At 36.7% G+C, this 15,577-nt stretch overlaps 1 protein-coding gene across 10 annotated transcripts in view; it reads left to right on the plus strand.

The window, feature by feature from the left end:
* VPS13B (vacuolar protein sorting 13 homolog B) overlaps positions 1–15,577 on the plus strand; it is a 1,326,809-nt gene that overhangs the window by 1,240,937 nt on the left and 70,295 nt on the right. For all 10 annotated transcript variants that reach the window (XM_074200569.1, XM_074200570.1, XM_074200573.1 and 7 more), the window contains 2 exons: positions 5,205–5,360; positions 15,172–15,435. In XM_074200569.1, coding sequence (XP_074056670.1) covers positions 5,205–5,360; positions 15,172–15,435 — 420 coding nt within the window. The remainder of the gene's footprint in view (positions 1–5,204; positions 5,361–15,171; positions 15,436–15,577) is intronic.

Raw genomic sequence — 15,577 nt, forward strand, 5'->3', positions numbered from 1 at the left:
ATTTTTTTAGTACCTAAACATCCTATGTAGTATTACAACATAATATAATTAGTGTATTTTGTTGTCATTTGTCTTTCCCCAAAGTTTGAACAGGAAGTAATGGGAATTAACAGAAATTATTTTGATGATTCATTTTGTATCCTGCTACTTGTCAGAAGCTTTTACACATCTCAAAATTTGCTGATTTTCTAGTATTTCCAGAGAATACCTTTTCCTTGAAATGTCCAGATCTAGGGGCAGCTAGGTGGAGTAGTAGATAGAGCACCGGTCAGGAGAACCTGAGTTCAAATTCAGCCTCAGACACTTAATAATTGGCTAGTTGTGTGACCTTGCGCAAGTCATTTAACCCCATTGCCTTGCAAAAACAAAACAAATGTACAGATCTATAAATTCATCAGTGTAAGGAGTTGTCTGGTGAGAAAATACTTCCTCACCAGTGCAGATCAGCAACTATTCTGGAATTTATAATTGAAGCAAATTGTCTGGGATACTTGAAGGTTAAGAGATTTGTTCAGGGTTACACAACCAGTATGTGTCAAAGACTAAACATGAAATCAGGTCATCCTGCCTGATGCCATACTGCCTCATTTTATCACTCAGTCAATCAGCTAACATTTGTTATGTGGCTACTGTGTTCTCTACTCTATGCTAGGCACTGGGGGTATGGAGAAAGGCAAAGAAACTGGCTGCTCTCAAGGAGCTCACAGTCTAAAGGGGAAGACAGTCTGCCCACAATTATGTATCAGCAAGCTCTTTGTCAAATAACTTGGGGGGTTATATTTTAAGAATAAGGAGAATGGGAAAAGGTTCCTGGAGAGAGTGGGATTTTAGCTGAGACTTGGAGGAGGCCAAGAAGTAGAAATAAGAACAGTTGGGGAAAAACTTGAGAGTCTAGAGATGGAGTAGCCATGTGCAAGGACAATGAGGAGGCCAGAGTCACTGTATCACATATGATGGAGAGAAGTGGAGGATTTTCTCTATGATTCTGGAAATGATAGAAAGCACTAGAATTTATTGAAAAGAAGGGTGATATGTTCAGACCTAAACTTTAAGAATATCAGTTTGATAGCTAAGTGGAGGATGGATGCAGTGACAAGAGACTGAAGGCCAACAGCAGACTATTATAATAACCAGAAGAGGGAAGAGAGCCTACATGAGTAACTTTAGGAAGGTAGAAACAAGATTTGATTACTGCAGATGAGGAGTGAGAGAAAATGAGTAGAGGATGATATCTAGATTGTGAGACTAAGTAATGGGAGGATGATGTTTCCCTCCATTGTAAGAGGGAAGTTAGGAAGAGGGAAGTATTTGACGGGAAAGACAATGAGTTCAAATTTGCTTATGTTGAGTTTAAGGTGAGATTTCTGAAAGGCATTTAGAGATGTGATAGGGAGGTTGGGACTGGTAAAGGAGGTCTGTAAGTTATCTGCATAGAGATGAAAGAGAGGAGAGAGAAGAGAAGAGGACCCAGGCCAGAACCTTGAGGGATTCTCATAATTAGTGAGCATGACTAGAAGGAAGATCCAACAAACAGAGAAGGAGCAGTCTGAGAAGGATCGGGGATAACCAAGAAAGAGCAGCTTCATACAAACCTAGAAGGAAGAGTATATCAAAGAGAAAAGTGTTGGCAGTGTCACATGCCACAGGGAAATCAAAAAAGATGAGATTTGAGAAAAATTTGATAACTTGAAGGGTCGTTAGTAATTGCAGAGAGAGCCATTTTGAGTTAATAAGGAAGTCAGAAACCAGATTGCAAAGAGTTAAGAAGATAGAGGAAAGGAAGTGGAGGTACCAATTGTGGTACCTTTGAGAACCTTCTCAAAGAAGTTAGCTACAAAATGGAGGAGAGAAATAGTATGATAGCTAGCAGGGATGGAAGATCAAGAGATTTTTTTTGAGGATGGGAGTGTCTTGACTATATTTATAGTCAGTAGAGAAGCAGCCAATAAGGAGCAATTGAAGATTAGTGAAAAATTGGGGATGGTATGTTTATTCCTTAAATTTCTTTTTTTCTAGTTATTATAGTATAATTTCTAGCCAATAATTGTTTTTTCAAATAATTATTTGGCAAATTAGTAAGTTTTTCATCAGGAAAACTTCCTATGTTTCTCTATTGAAATTACTGCTAATTCTTTTAGGGACATACATTTAACTAATTAGATCAAATGAGTTATCAGGTAAAATGCTATTATTATTATTATCATCATCATCATCATCATCATCATATCAAGGAAAGATGCTTTAGTTCTCCTCTGAGATGAATCTTACATCTTTTATGTATTATGTATATATCCCTAATTATGTTTGTCTTCCCCATTAGAATTTAAGCTTCTGTAGGGCAGAATTGTCTCTTGCTTCTCTTTTTATCTCCAGAGCTTAGCAGAATGCCTAATAAAATGCTTAATAAATATTTGTTAGCTAACTAACTTACTGTTTCTCTATTTCTTAGTATTTTTAATATAAATGAGCAATGCATTTTATAACTTTTTTCTTTATTCATTGATATAATCCCTTGCTTTTTCTTTTCTTTTTGGTTTTTTTTCTTTTAGTATTAGCACTTCATGAGTAGCCACATAACAAATGTTAGCTGATTGACTGAGTGATAAAATGAGGCAGTATGGCATCAGGCAGATTGACCTGATTTCATGTTTAGTCTTTGACACATACTGGTTGTGTAACCCTGAACAAATCTCTTAACCTTCAAGTATCCCAGACAATTTGCTTCAATTATAAATTCCAGAATAGTTGCTGATCTGCACTGGTGAGGAAGTATTTTCTCACCAGACAACTCCTTACACTGATGAATTTATAGATCTGTACATTTGTTTTTGTTTTTGCAAGGCAATGGGGTTAAATGCTGCTGTGTCTTCCTTGTTGTCCCTGTTTACTTTATTCTCTCCCCCCCCCCACTTGTTTGGGAAATCATGACCCAGTATCAAGTTTACCTCATTGTGCTGAATAGTGTACTTTTTATTTCTGTTTTTTTAAACAATTTATATAGCATAATTTTTATTTGTTTTTAAAATGATTAATAAAATATACTTGTGAATCCATCTATATCTGAAGATTTGGTTTTGTTTTTCTCCTTATTAGGATTTACTTGTTCCTTATTCAGTTTCTCTTTCTGAGATTAGGCTACTTAAGTTTGATCTATTTCCTGTTTTGTTAATTTTGGCATTTTATATTTCTGTACATTTTCATTTCGGTTTTCAATTTTTTTGCTAAATGATTCAGGAAAATAGTTTCTGATGATTTTCTTTATTTCCCCCTTTTTGTTGTAAACCCTTAACCTTTTTCATTTTTTTAATTTGTTACTTGGTTTTTCTGTATCTTAGGTATAGTGTATATAGAGATATAGATTTTCCTTTGGTTTAGCTATATCCTATATAATTCTCTTTCACAAAAATTGTTATTGTTTCCATGATTTGACTTTTTACTTACTAATTGTTGAATGTTGTTTCAATGGGTTGTAAAAGAGTGAAAGATGAGGATGGAACTAAGATTGTGAACCTGCATGACCAGAAGGTTAGGATCAAGAAAAGGCTACCAGTTAGAGCCTGTCAAACTTTAGAGATGGCAGTTTCAATCCTGCTATTCCATACATGTATATATGTTTGTCTATTGGGGAAGCTGGGGAGAAGGAGGAGCCTTTATTTTTGAAAAAAAAATGTAACTGCTATCTTTGATTTTTAAGTGACCTTTATTGTCAATTATGTCCTTCATACTTCTCTATCCAACAAGCCATTCCTTGGAACAAAGGACAAAAAAAGGAAGGGAAAAGGAAAACAAATTTCAGCAAAATTAAGAAACACATCAACTGAGGTCTAGTCATGATTGTAGATTTTCTCTTGCTCCTACGGTATGTTGAAGGAGTCTGGCAAAATGGAGTGTTGTACTTGGAACCCAAAGACCTTTTTACATCCCCTCATGATCACCTACTAGCTGTGCATCCTTGAGGGGGAAGGAAACCCCAAAGGTCATCTACTCCAACTGATAAAGAAACACAAATCCCTTGGTCTTCATTCTGCAAAAGTACATACTGTTCAGATCCAAGGCTTTGCATGAAGGCATCCTATGAGGGAGTTTACTACCTCCCAAGATCTGCCCTTTCATTTTGGGGGATAGTTCTACTTGCTATGAAGTGTTACTTATATAAATCTATACTTGCTATCTTTTCTTCCATTTCTTGGAATAATAATAATGATCTTTTCAAAAATTACACTATTTTGTACTTCTGAGATTTGAATTTCCTTGTAAATTTGTAACATTGGGTCAGTGATAATCCTGACCTCAGAGAGTCATTATCAGGATGATTTGAAGTAATGCGTATTAAAGCAGTTTGCAAACTTGCTTAAAGCAATAAAAGTCTGAGCAATTATTGTTATTACTCTTGCTACTTGCAATAATTAACTCACAGGATTGTTGTGGTATGCAAAGTGTTCTATAAACTTGAAGTTTATAGAATCATCATTATCATCATTATTATCATTATTATCTATTGTTCTTGGTATAATCACTGCCCTTTTTCAAGTATCTTTTCCATCATATATGAAATGAAACTTATGAGATGGAGGAAAATACAGAGTTAGAAAAAAAAAGAAGTGAAACTGATGGAATGCATGTAGTAACCAGTACAAGCTGTATTAAGGGGGAAAAAAAAGACATTTTCTTCTCATTTGCCCAAGAAGCATGCAGAATTTTGTTTGATATATTATATACTCCTATAGACAAGTGAGCTACATCCCCAAATTGTTTGTCTCCCCAGGGAAAAATAAGAAAAAAGTGACAAGTTAAGGTCAAAAATAATTAGATACCAAATTTAGCTTTAATTACTTTCTAGCTATTAGAAGACTATACTATGAGCCAAGACTCAAATCCTTTGATCTCACGGTTCAACCTTCTTGCCCTCTGGATTAATGAAATGGCTTTTTCTCAAAAGCTCAGTAGACCCTTTACAATTTGATAGCACAATTAATTACAAGTTTTAAAACAAGATGTGGAAAACCGCATTGGTTCTATGTAGTATATTTGCTATTCTTAGTATGGTTGAATAAGCCGAAAGTGGATGAATAATCCAGGTTAGAAAGAAAACAGATGCTAAATATTACAAATAGGAAGGTTTCCCAGCAATGAGACTTGCAGCTCAGTACTAGATTTTTGTTGGCAGCTTGGCATCAAGATGATTATTGTTTTTTTCTCTCCAGCTGTTACACATCTGTATTGAAGGTTGGGGGAACTGGCGCTGGTCAGAGCCATTCAGTGTGGACAGCGCTGGAAATTTTATCCGAACAATCCAGTACAAGGGCCGGACTGCCTCCCTCATCATCAAGGTACAGCACCTCAGTGGAGTGCAAAAGCAGGTAAGTAAGTGCCCCTGTACCCCCCCAACATCAGCCCCTCTCAAGACTGGGCTGGGGTTTAAAGGAAACCCACCACAGAGAGAATTTTTCAAAGCCTCACTTTCCTTAGGATTTTTGAGCCCCTATTTCTTTAGTAAGTACTTGTTGATGATAAAGATAATAATGGTTTCAGCCTTATCCCCATTTCTTTTTTCAAGAGCTGCTAACGAGCAGCCAAACTCAGTGATATGAGTTTCTTTCACTTCTTCCTTCTGTCTCCACCCACCTTCTGGTAGAGGTGCAAATGAGCTGTGAAGTGGCCAAAAGGCCTGTTTGGGAGAGGAAAACAAGGGACTTTGGGGAAGCTGGATAATTGAGAATTGGGTGTGGTAAACTGAAAAACCAATCCCCAGAAAAATCTTTTGGTTCTCATTGAAGACGACATATAGGTGCAAGTCTCCGACATATAGGTGCAAGTCTCCGGCAAACATTTTCTTTTCCAGGAGTTAATGTTAACTAGTAAAAATCTAGTTCAGTCTGATTCTTGGTGTAGAAAGTCTCTGCTCACAGCACATATTTTATTTATTTTGCAAAACTTCCTTTTGGGTTTTTTTTTAAGTTCTGTGAGTACAAAAGAGGGAGGGGAGAAGAGAATATCTGATGCTTTTTTGTGTTATAAAGATGTGAAAAATGTGGTTTTTAAAAGATGTTTCTCAAGCATTGAGCATATGATAGAGGTGTAAAGGAACAGATAGGAAGTATTGAAATTTGAAGACTGGCTTCAGGACTTGTCCAATACCTGGATTTGCCATAAGAACTTTATATCTGTATCCCTATTATAGCATTACAGTCAGAGCTAAGCAGAGCTAAGCAGAGCAAGGAGCATGATGACGAGCACACCATCTCAGGAAATAAAGGGAAATATGGTTTTTCCATTGCCATATGCCAGTGGTTAAGCAGGAAACAACTATTAAAATGAGTAGTATGATGGATACATTTTACATGCGTGATTCACACCTGATCTTCAGAGAACAGAACTTCAAGTATACCCTCAGCAAAAGGACAGAGAAGAACCTAAGATAAGAATTGTCCTACTTTTTTATGAAGTCATAAAGACATAAAGGGGAGACTATGATCCTTTAGAGTTACTATCAGTGAAATTTTTAAACATCTCATTGAAGTATATGGTATCATGGATTGAGAACTGGCCAGTCCAGGAGTTTCTCTTTTCTGGATGAGAAAACTAAACCCTAGAGGAGTTAAATGACTTTTCAGTGGAAAGTGAGCATTTGATCTCAGACCCTCTTGCTGCCAGAGCAGCTGGGGTGGGGAAGATCCAAGAGAGACAGCTGTGGTTCATTTTGGGTGATGAAATCACCAAATTCTCTGATTCAAGAATGATAAGAAAAGGTATAGACCTTAATTCACAGGTTGGTAGAAAAGTTCACAGGTTACCACAGAAAGCTCACAAATTAGCTTCTTTAAAAAAGTAAAGTGAGTTTTAAAGAAGATAATAAGTTTAAACAAAGAAGAGAGAGTCACAAGCTGAACTGGGGGAGAATAGCAAAGACAGTTAAAAAAGGGAAACAAGGGAAACAGCTATGAAATAGTGACCAGACTTAGATAGTCCTGAACCCAGTAACATGGACCCCACAGCTCCAGTTGTATGGATCTGGGACCACCTGAGTCCAGCAGCATTGGATCTGGAACCCTCCAGCTTCATGGATCTAGGACCACATGGTTCCAGCTGCATGAATCTGGGACCACATGGCTCCAGGAGCATGGATCTGGAATCACATGGATCCAGTATGGAGAAAGGAAACAACCCCAAGATGGTGACTGAGCTTAGATCAATATGACTCTAGCATGGAGAAGGGGGTGGGCTGAACTTTTATAGAGATCCTAGCCCACCTTTTGTGCAGGGAGGAGTCAGGGGGAGGGGGTCCAAAGATTGACTCACCTGGATGTGACCAGTCAGCATACTCCTCGGAAGGCTAAATGGGGGAGGGGGGCTGAAGTTGCTTTCTATTATTATCTTAGTGAATTTATGTTTGAGAAGAGGATTAAACAGGACAGTGGAGAGAGAGAGGCAGAGACCCACAGAAAATGTCAGGCAAGCACAGATTCCCTAATATTACAGAAAAAAGCCAGACAAATATTTCTCTAACATTTCTCATTCAACACTCTGACTTCAGATGCAATGTTCTTTCTACCTTTCTACTCTCTAGGACTGAACTCAATATGCTCTCTCCTGTCCCCACTTCTGCACTTCCTTCTAGTCTCAGCCAGATGCCACCTTCTGCATGAAATTTTTGGGTCAGAGTTGTACTGGCTTTTATATGTAGATGGTAAAACCCTACAGTAGAATGTTGCTCTTTGAAGGCAGTGAATGGTTCTTATTTTTATATCATCTTGCATAAAGTGGGCTTGTTGAACAGAATTGAATTGAATTCTAAGGAAGAGATGTCTGTTAGAGAGGTCAGGGAAGGCTTCTTGGAGAAGGCTGACTTTAGTAAATGACAGACTATCAGAATTAGATTCATACATTCATACATTAATCTTTTCCTCAGAATATTTGTCAGGTGTTCATCTAACATCCTTTTCAGTCAGAGAGAACTCATTTTCTTAAGATGTAAGTTGGTATTCCTGGAAACAGCAACAAATAATATTTACTTAAAACTCTTGATTGCTCACAACTCTGTGAACTAGGTAGTAAAAATATTATTATCCATCATTTGAGGACCCTGAAATTCAGAGAGGTTTCAGTGTTTTGCCCAAGTTAACAAACTACTAAAAGCAGAGAATTAGGTTTTAACCTGGGTCTTTTCAATTCCAGGTTCAGTGTGGTTTTCAATCTGTTACACTGTGCAACAAAGGACAGATAAGATATGGACAGGCAGGGAAGAAATTAGCAGAGCATCACAGGGACAGGATCACATGATTGCAAGAATGTGCAAATACTATTTGAGAAGGGTAAATAAACCAACATTGTTGCAGAAGGGACTTCAAGTTCAGAATTAACAAATATCAAAATCGGAAGGAACCTCAAAAGCTCTCTTATCTAAAAATTTGATTTTTTTGAAAATCTCCTTTACATCCTCCCTAAGGAGTTTCTACAACTTCCAGAAGCAACTTCTTTTACTTGTAATATCGCTAATAGTTTTGGATTATTTTTCCCCTTACATTGAATCTCTCCATTTTTTTCCCCCTTTTCACTTTTCTACCTGTTGTTCCTCTTCTGCCTACCAGAATCAGAAAAATAAACCTAATCCATCTTCCACATAACTTTTTTTCAAATAACTGTAATACAACTTGTTTTCTCTCCTGCCCCCCCCCCCCCCCGCCCAGTGTCTTCTTTTCTCTAGGCTAAATATTCCTCATTGCTTCAATCATTTTTTTATTGTGGTGGAAAGTAAGACAGGCCACCCACTTCTCACAGCTATTCCCTACCTCCACACACACACCCCCTACTCCCAGGTATGGTGCTGTGATCAGTTAATTTTAGTGGTGAAAGAGATCTATGTGGTCCATACCACTTTTATCTTACTGACGAGTCACCTAAAAGTCAAAAATATTGCTACTGAAATGATGAAAGGAACAATTTCAGAGAAGCCTGGGAAGATTTTTATGAAACAATGTGGAGTGCAGTGAACTGACCCAGGAGAACAGTTAACTGAATAACAACATTATAAAGACACAAAACTGTGAAAGACTTAAGCACTTTGATCAAGAAAATGACTAACCGTAATTCCAGAGAACTGAGGATAAAGCAGCTTCTCACCCTGACAGATGCAGAATGAGGCATAAAATTTTGGACATAACTATTGCAGAAGTTTACTTGATTTGGCTAAACTATTTCGTTTTTGTTTGTTGAGGGTAGGGATGAAAGGGAGAAAGTTAAAAGAAAAAAAGATTAACACTTGTCTTAGGTCATCAAGTTAGTGGTAAAGCACTCAACGTATATCCTCAAATATTTAGCATATCTAAAACTGAACTTCTTAAATTTTTTCCAAATCTGCTGCTCCTCCTACCTTCTATTTTTCTAATAATGGCACCACTATTTACCTCATTTGGAATCTCATCTGCAAATAGTGTTTCACTTTCTTCCATTCCATTTGCTATCACTTTAATCCAAACCCTAATAACCTCTCTCATGGATTATTGAAGTTTTTGTCTTCAAGCCATCCATCTTGTTCCCTTCTAATACAATTTTATACCACATCCAGATTAATTTTCCTTATGTACAAATCTTGTCAAATAACTCTTGTGCCAGACATTGAATCAAAAAACCTGGGCTCAAATTGTGCTTGAACTTGCAGCTTAGGTGACTATGAGCTGATCCCAGTCTCTCAGAGACCATTGTCTGGTATACACCTGAAATCATACTTGCAAGTTGAGAGGGAGAGAAAAGTAGCTTTTCTGCATCTACACTCCCAAATCCATAGCTGATGAGTCCCCACTAGTGTGCTTACCTTTAATAATCAGATAAATATTTAAGTCAAAGGAAAAATTTCTCCCTGACAAAACAACCCAGAGCATTTCCTCCCACAAAAGTGGAAAAGATGGGCATAAATAGGCTACAGTTCCAGAACACTCTTATGGAACACACAGTGTCTAGATAACTAACTCACAGCTCCAGCACCACAGAGCTTCTAGGTTCCTTCCCTTCTCATGCTGCTCCCCTAGCTCTGCACAAGCCTCTTAGTTCCACTTTCTGGGCCAGTTTTCCTCCACAGTTCACCTCTTAATAGCCAGGGCCAGCTCTCTCCTTTACCATCAGCTTTCATCCTCCTAGGAATTGTCTTCTGCCTCAATTAGGGAGCAGGGGCTCCTTGCTGGTTGTCTTCTTGCCTGCTAGGCCAGTAGCTCCATTGAAAGATGCCACGATGGATGGGGAAGAAAGAGAAATTTCTCACACAAGACAAAAACAAAAAATTATCCCTTTTTCAAGAACTGGTTCTTTCTTCATCCATAAATCAATATCTTTTCTGTGATGAAAGTGTTCCCTCCCACTATTATGACCTGAGTCTTTAGGACCATGCATTGCTGATCCTCTGCTAACCAGTGGCCAGCAGTCAACTAACCCAATCAATTTTGATCAGAAAATTTCTAGATGGGCAGCTAGGTGGTACAGTGAATAGAGTACTAGCCCTAGAGTTGGGGGGACCTGAATTCAAATGCCTCAGATACTTAATAATTACCTAGCTGTGTGACCTTGGGCAAGTCACTTAATCTCATTGCCTTATAAAAATTACAAATATTTTTTAAAAAAAGAAAATTTCGGGGGCAGCTAGGTGGCGTAGTGGATAAAGCACCGGCCTTGGAATACCTGGGTTCAAATCCGGTCTCAGATACTTAATAATTACCTAGCTGTGTGGCCTTGGGCAAGCCACTTAACCTCATTTGCCTTGCAAAAAAAAACTAAAAAAAGAAAATTTCTAGGTGCCTCAAAAAGTAACTACTTCTTTACACTTCATTTAATAAAGGAGTTTTTAATTGGAGTTTCTGAACTTGGCTTTTTAAATATTTTGAAAACTATTTCAGGGGTGGCTAGGTGGCACAGTGGATAAAGCACTGGCCCTGGAGTCAGGAGTGCCTGGGTTCAAATCCAGTCTCAGGCATTTGATACTTACCTAGCTGTGTGGCCTTGGGCAAGCCACTTAAGTCAATTTGCCTTACAAAAAAAAAAAACTATTTCAACAGAATTGGTTTCCTTTGTAATCCTGTGTCTGTTATTTTATGTAGTTAAAAATATTCTTTTAAGAAGGGGTCCATAGACTTCATTAGATTGTTAAGGGATGAGTCCGTGACACAAAATGGTTAAACAACCCTGACTTAAAACCTTAACACTTCATTTTCTTTTACTCGCTATTTATCTTCCTTCTTTTCATCAATGAATATTCTAATCAATTCACCTCTGTATGCCTGTATAATATATTTTTACAATCTGTCATCTCACACAGTATTTTGCATATATTCACTTTGTATTCAATTTGTATTAAATTATATGTATATATTATTTGGATATATAGATATGTACATATTTTAAATTACATATGTATGTATGTGTATGTATACTCATATTTATACTTTAAGAAACCATCACCAGGCAATTAAATGATTGTATTCCTTTATAGGAAGTGATTATTAATGCTCACCCTGGCCATGATAACTCTCTCCAAGGCTTGGTTGAAGCCACTTGTATTTTGTGGGAATTCAAGAGTATATTCTCCTTTTGGGATGGAAATTCTATATTTTCTAGGTAGAGAATAAATTTTAGTGACATTTTAATTTATATTGAGGTTCCTCAGTGCAAATGTTATACATGGCAGAAGTCAAATGTAGTTGGTTATATAAAGAATGTATTTCTTTAAATATCTGCTCTGCTTACTTTTAAAATAACTAAAAGTATATTTGCTTCCTTCAGATTGCCTCAGTTTCTTGGTTTAAAATTATATGCTTTAAAAAATTTCAGTATAAATATTGACTTGAAACAGGACCAAGCAAAAGAGCTTTCAAGCTTTGGGAATTTTAAGAAATTTTTGAACTTCCTTATCCCCATCCACATAGATCCTTTAAGTCACCTTCTCTCCTAGTGACAAATCCATATATTTTAAAGGCATCTGGTGCCAGTTCAAAAACACTCCCTTTTTTCCCAAATTTTATTTGCAGTGTTAAGTATTAGTAATACTTCCCTGTGGGAACTACCTCACCCTTTTCTTTACTCTTGCCTTTGACCTTCTCCATCCACCTCTGTATAATGAGTGTGCTTTCAGAAGGTAAAGAAAAATCAACCAATCAGGAAAAGACCTTTTTTTGGCGACTTTAGTGAAATGTTAGCAGCACTCCTATCACACTTAGCTTTGAAAGGAAGTACCAAGGCATTAATAAGCACCACAGTCTCCCAGAGTAGTTGTATCTTTACATATCTAAATGTGTAAATGTGACTGAGCTCATATGTTTATATACACACTCCTAGGTCTTTTCTTACACAGGAAGTAAGAAGGAACTGAATTCTTGCCTAGTTTTTTAAGCACATTTTCTACTCCTACCCTCATAGAACAAAATATACATGCACACATACACACACTTACACAATACACACATGCATGCCCATGCACATACATACAGATGCACAATTTTTGCTTCAAGTTTCAGAATTTCTTGTCAACAGCAAAATAACAGGGCTGCATAAGAGAACCAGTTTCCAAACAAAGCAACTTTGTGGAATGCCGGGAAACAGCAGCAGTGGCCAAGCCAGCCAAAAATGGAACAGTCAAAAGGTGGTTCACTTTGAGTAAAGCCAGAGGTGGAACTGCAAACAGTGAAAAGCCCAACAAACCACATCTGTAACATCAAACCAAAGCACAATCCATGTATATAGTTAGTGAGGAAAGCATTGCTAGTAATAAAGTCATATCTTTGACCTTGTACACACACACACACACACACACACAAACACACTCACCCTCCAAACTCAAGTTCCAAGTTCACATAATCACACATAGTCAGTGCTTACAGAGAGTTTTGTGTCTCTTCTAGGAGGCAACTTTTACTTTGAAAATATCATTGTGTATATCACTATAGTATATCCATGTTCTTTTAATCATTTTAAAGATAGAAACTTCCATTGCAAATGAGGTTCAGGAGCTGTTCTTCAATATCTTCTTGGCTCTGATCTTATAAGAATTTCAAAACCTGTTAAGTAAAATCATATGTAGAATTCTTTAGTACACATCTCTGTGAGATTGTAGGGGGAAGGGGAGGGGATTAGGATAAAACCTAGAAATATATATTAAGTAGAAACACTGTATTTTATTTTAAACCTTAAGTATCTGTCTGCAACTGATGAACTAATCCTGACATTCTATCCACAATTTGTGCAATGAAAATTTGGTGAACATTGCCACTTTGAAGAAAAGCAGACCCTTGCCTCCCATGGAACATCGCCGCCACAATGAAGGCAACCATTTTGGATTTTCTTCCTCTAAGTAGCCAAGTCTCTATGGCCAGTTTTTAAGGTTTTTCTCTTTTATCAAATTTGAAAGCTAGTCTGACAGGCTTTTTTAGTTGAAAATGAAGCTATAAAAACCCACAAATGAGTGTTTTTGCCTTTAATAAAGTGAGTCCCAGATGATTGCAGATATTCTATGGTTGCTGGGAGAGACAACAAAATTCTGTTCTTAATCTCATGGGCCCCAAGATTTCTGAAACAACAGCACTATATATAAGCTGCCAGATCCTAGGCATGTCTCTGAACTTTCTGAAATTTATTTTAGCCATTACTTTTATATAACTTTTCTTAAAAATTTTCACAACACTTTTAGTGTTTAACCCACACAAAAGAATTTACTCCTTTGATGTAGCACTGTACAATGTAGTTGGTGCCTCTGCATATGACTGTGAAAGCACTTTCAAATATTCTGGTTATTACTCATTCATCACTAACCCTTGCTGCCCACCCTTTAGATTTATATTGGAAATTATCCAAAAGATAGTTATAAAATTGAAGAGGGGGAGGAAGCAAAGATTGGCATTTAATCGGATTATACAGGTGTGTCCATCATTTTATATATATTCATGCAAATGTATATATGAAATTAATATGTATATGTGGAAATACAAGCTTCCCAAACAAAATTAGAAGGTTAAATAATCATATTGTTAAAGAACTTTTTTTTTTTTTAGGTTTTTGCAAGGCAAACGGGGTTAAGTGGCTTGCCCAAGGCCACACGGCTAGGTAATTATTAAGTGTCTGAGACCGGATTTGAACCCAGGTACTCTTGACTCCAAGGCCGGTGCTCTATCCACTACGCCACCTAGCTGCCCCTAAAGAACATTTTCTTTACTTAAGTATTTCATGCAAGTTTTCTTTTATAATATTATATCATATTTTAAACTTAGAGCTGATAAGAATTTTTAGAATCATCTCTTCCAACCTTGTTTTATGGATGAAGAAACTGAGTTGGAGAGAAATAACTTGCCTATGGTCATACAAGAAATAAATGGCAAAGCCAAAATTTGAATCCAGGTTTCCAATTCTAAATCTAGGTTTCTTTTCAGAGTACTAATACTGAATAGGTTTAAAATGTCATGAGATCTGCATAGATTTTTTTTTAAAAGGAACATTTATATTATACAGATACAAGTATACCAAGTCATAGTAATTCAGATTGGGGAAGAGAATTATGAAAAGTATGAATTAGCAAATAGACCAGATATAGATTAATTTATAAGAAAGAAATAATTTTTATTTCTTTCAAAAATTTAAGGTGGGGGCGGCTAGGTGGCGCAGTGGATAGAGCACCGGCCTTGGAGTCAGGAGTACCTGGGTTCAAATCCGGCCTCAGACACTTAATAATTACCTAGCCGTGTGGCCTTGGACAAGCCACTTAACCCCATTGCCTTGCAAAAATTTAAAAAATAAAATAAAATAAAATAAGGTGAATTCTATTAAGCAAATAAAAATGCTTTAGGACTTTTTTGTAATTTATAAAATTGAAATGTGTAGTATTATGTGTTTATTTATGAATAACTACTTCTGAAATTCTTGGTTTTTTTATAAGTTAAATTTTTGTTTTCATATTTGTCCTATTAATTTGTTTAATAATTCTGTCTAATACAGAGCAAAGGTATAGAGAATTAGACTATAATCAACTCAATGAATGAATCTATATAAAATGGAAATGTCAATCCTATCAAAATTCTTAAAATTTTCTTACTATTACAATCTGAATTAAAGAGGTTTTTCATTCTAGAACATTGTCTGTGTAAATAACAGCCTCTATTCACCATCTTTTATAAATATGGTACTTCATTTTGTGTCCTGTAGATTATCATCTGTGGCAGACAGATCATCAGCAGCTACTTAGACCAGAACATTGAACTTAAAGTGGCACAGCACGTGATGGGGCCCGACGGACAGGTTGTGGTCAGGGAGCATTTGGATGTTCTCACTGGTAAACACAAATTACCATCCTACATTCTAGAAAATCATGAACTCACAGAGCTGTGTATGAAGGCTGAAGGAGATGAAGCCTGGTCCCGAGATGTGTGCTTGGAAGACAAATCCACTGATTACAGCATTGTTATCCAGGTAGGAGAACAAAAATGTGTGGGATAGAGGATCTTGCTAGAATAAGTCCCTACTTCCTTGCTCTTCAACATATTTTTTTAGTTGATAATATTATAAGTGAAAGTAAAATATTCTTTTTTTGTATCTTTTGGCACTAAAGTAG

Source organism: Macrotis lagotis, chromosome X, assembly GCF_037893015.1.
Source record: "Macrotis lagotis isolate mMagLag1 chromosome X, bilby.v1.9.chrom.fasta, whole genome shotgun sequence".
Taxonomy (NCBI): Eukaryota; Metazoa; Chordata; class Mammalia; order Peramelemorphia; family Peramelidae; genus Macrotis; species Macrotis lagotis.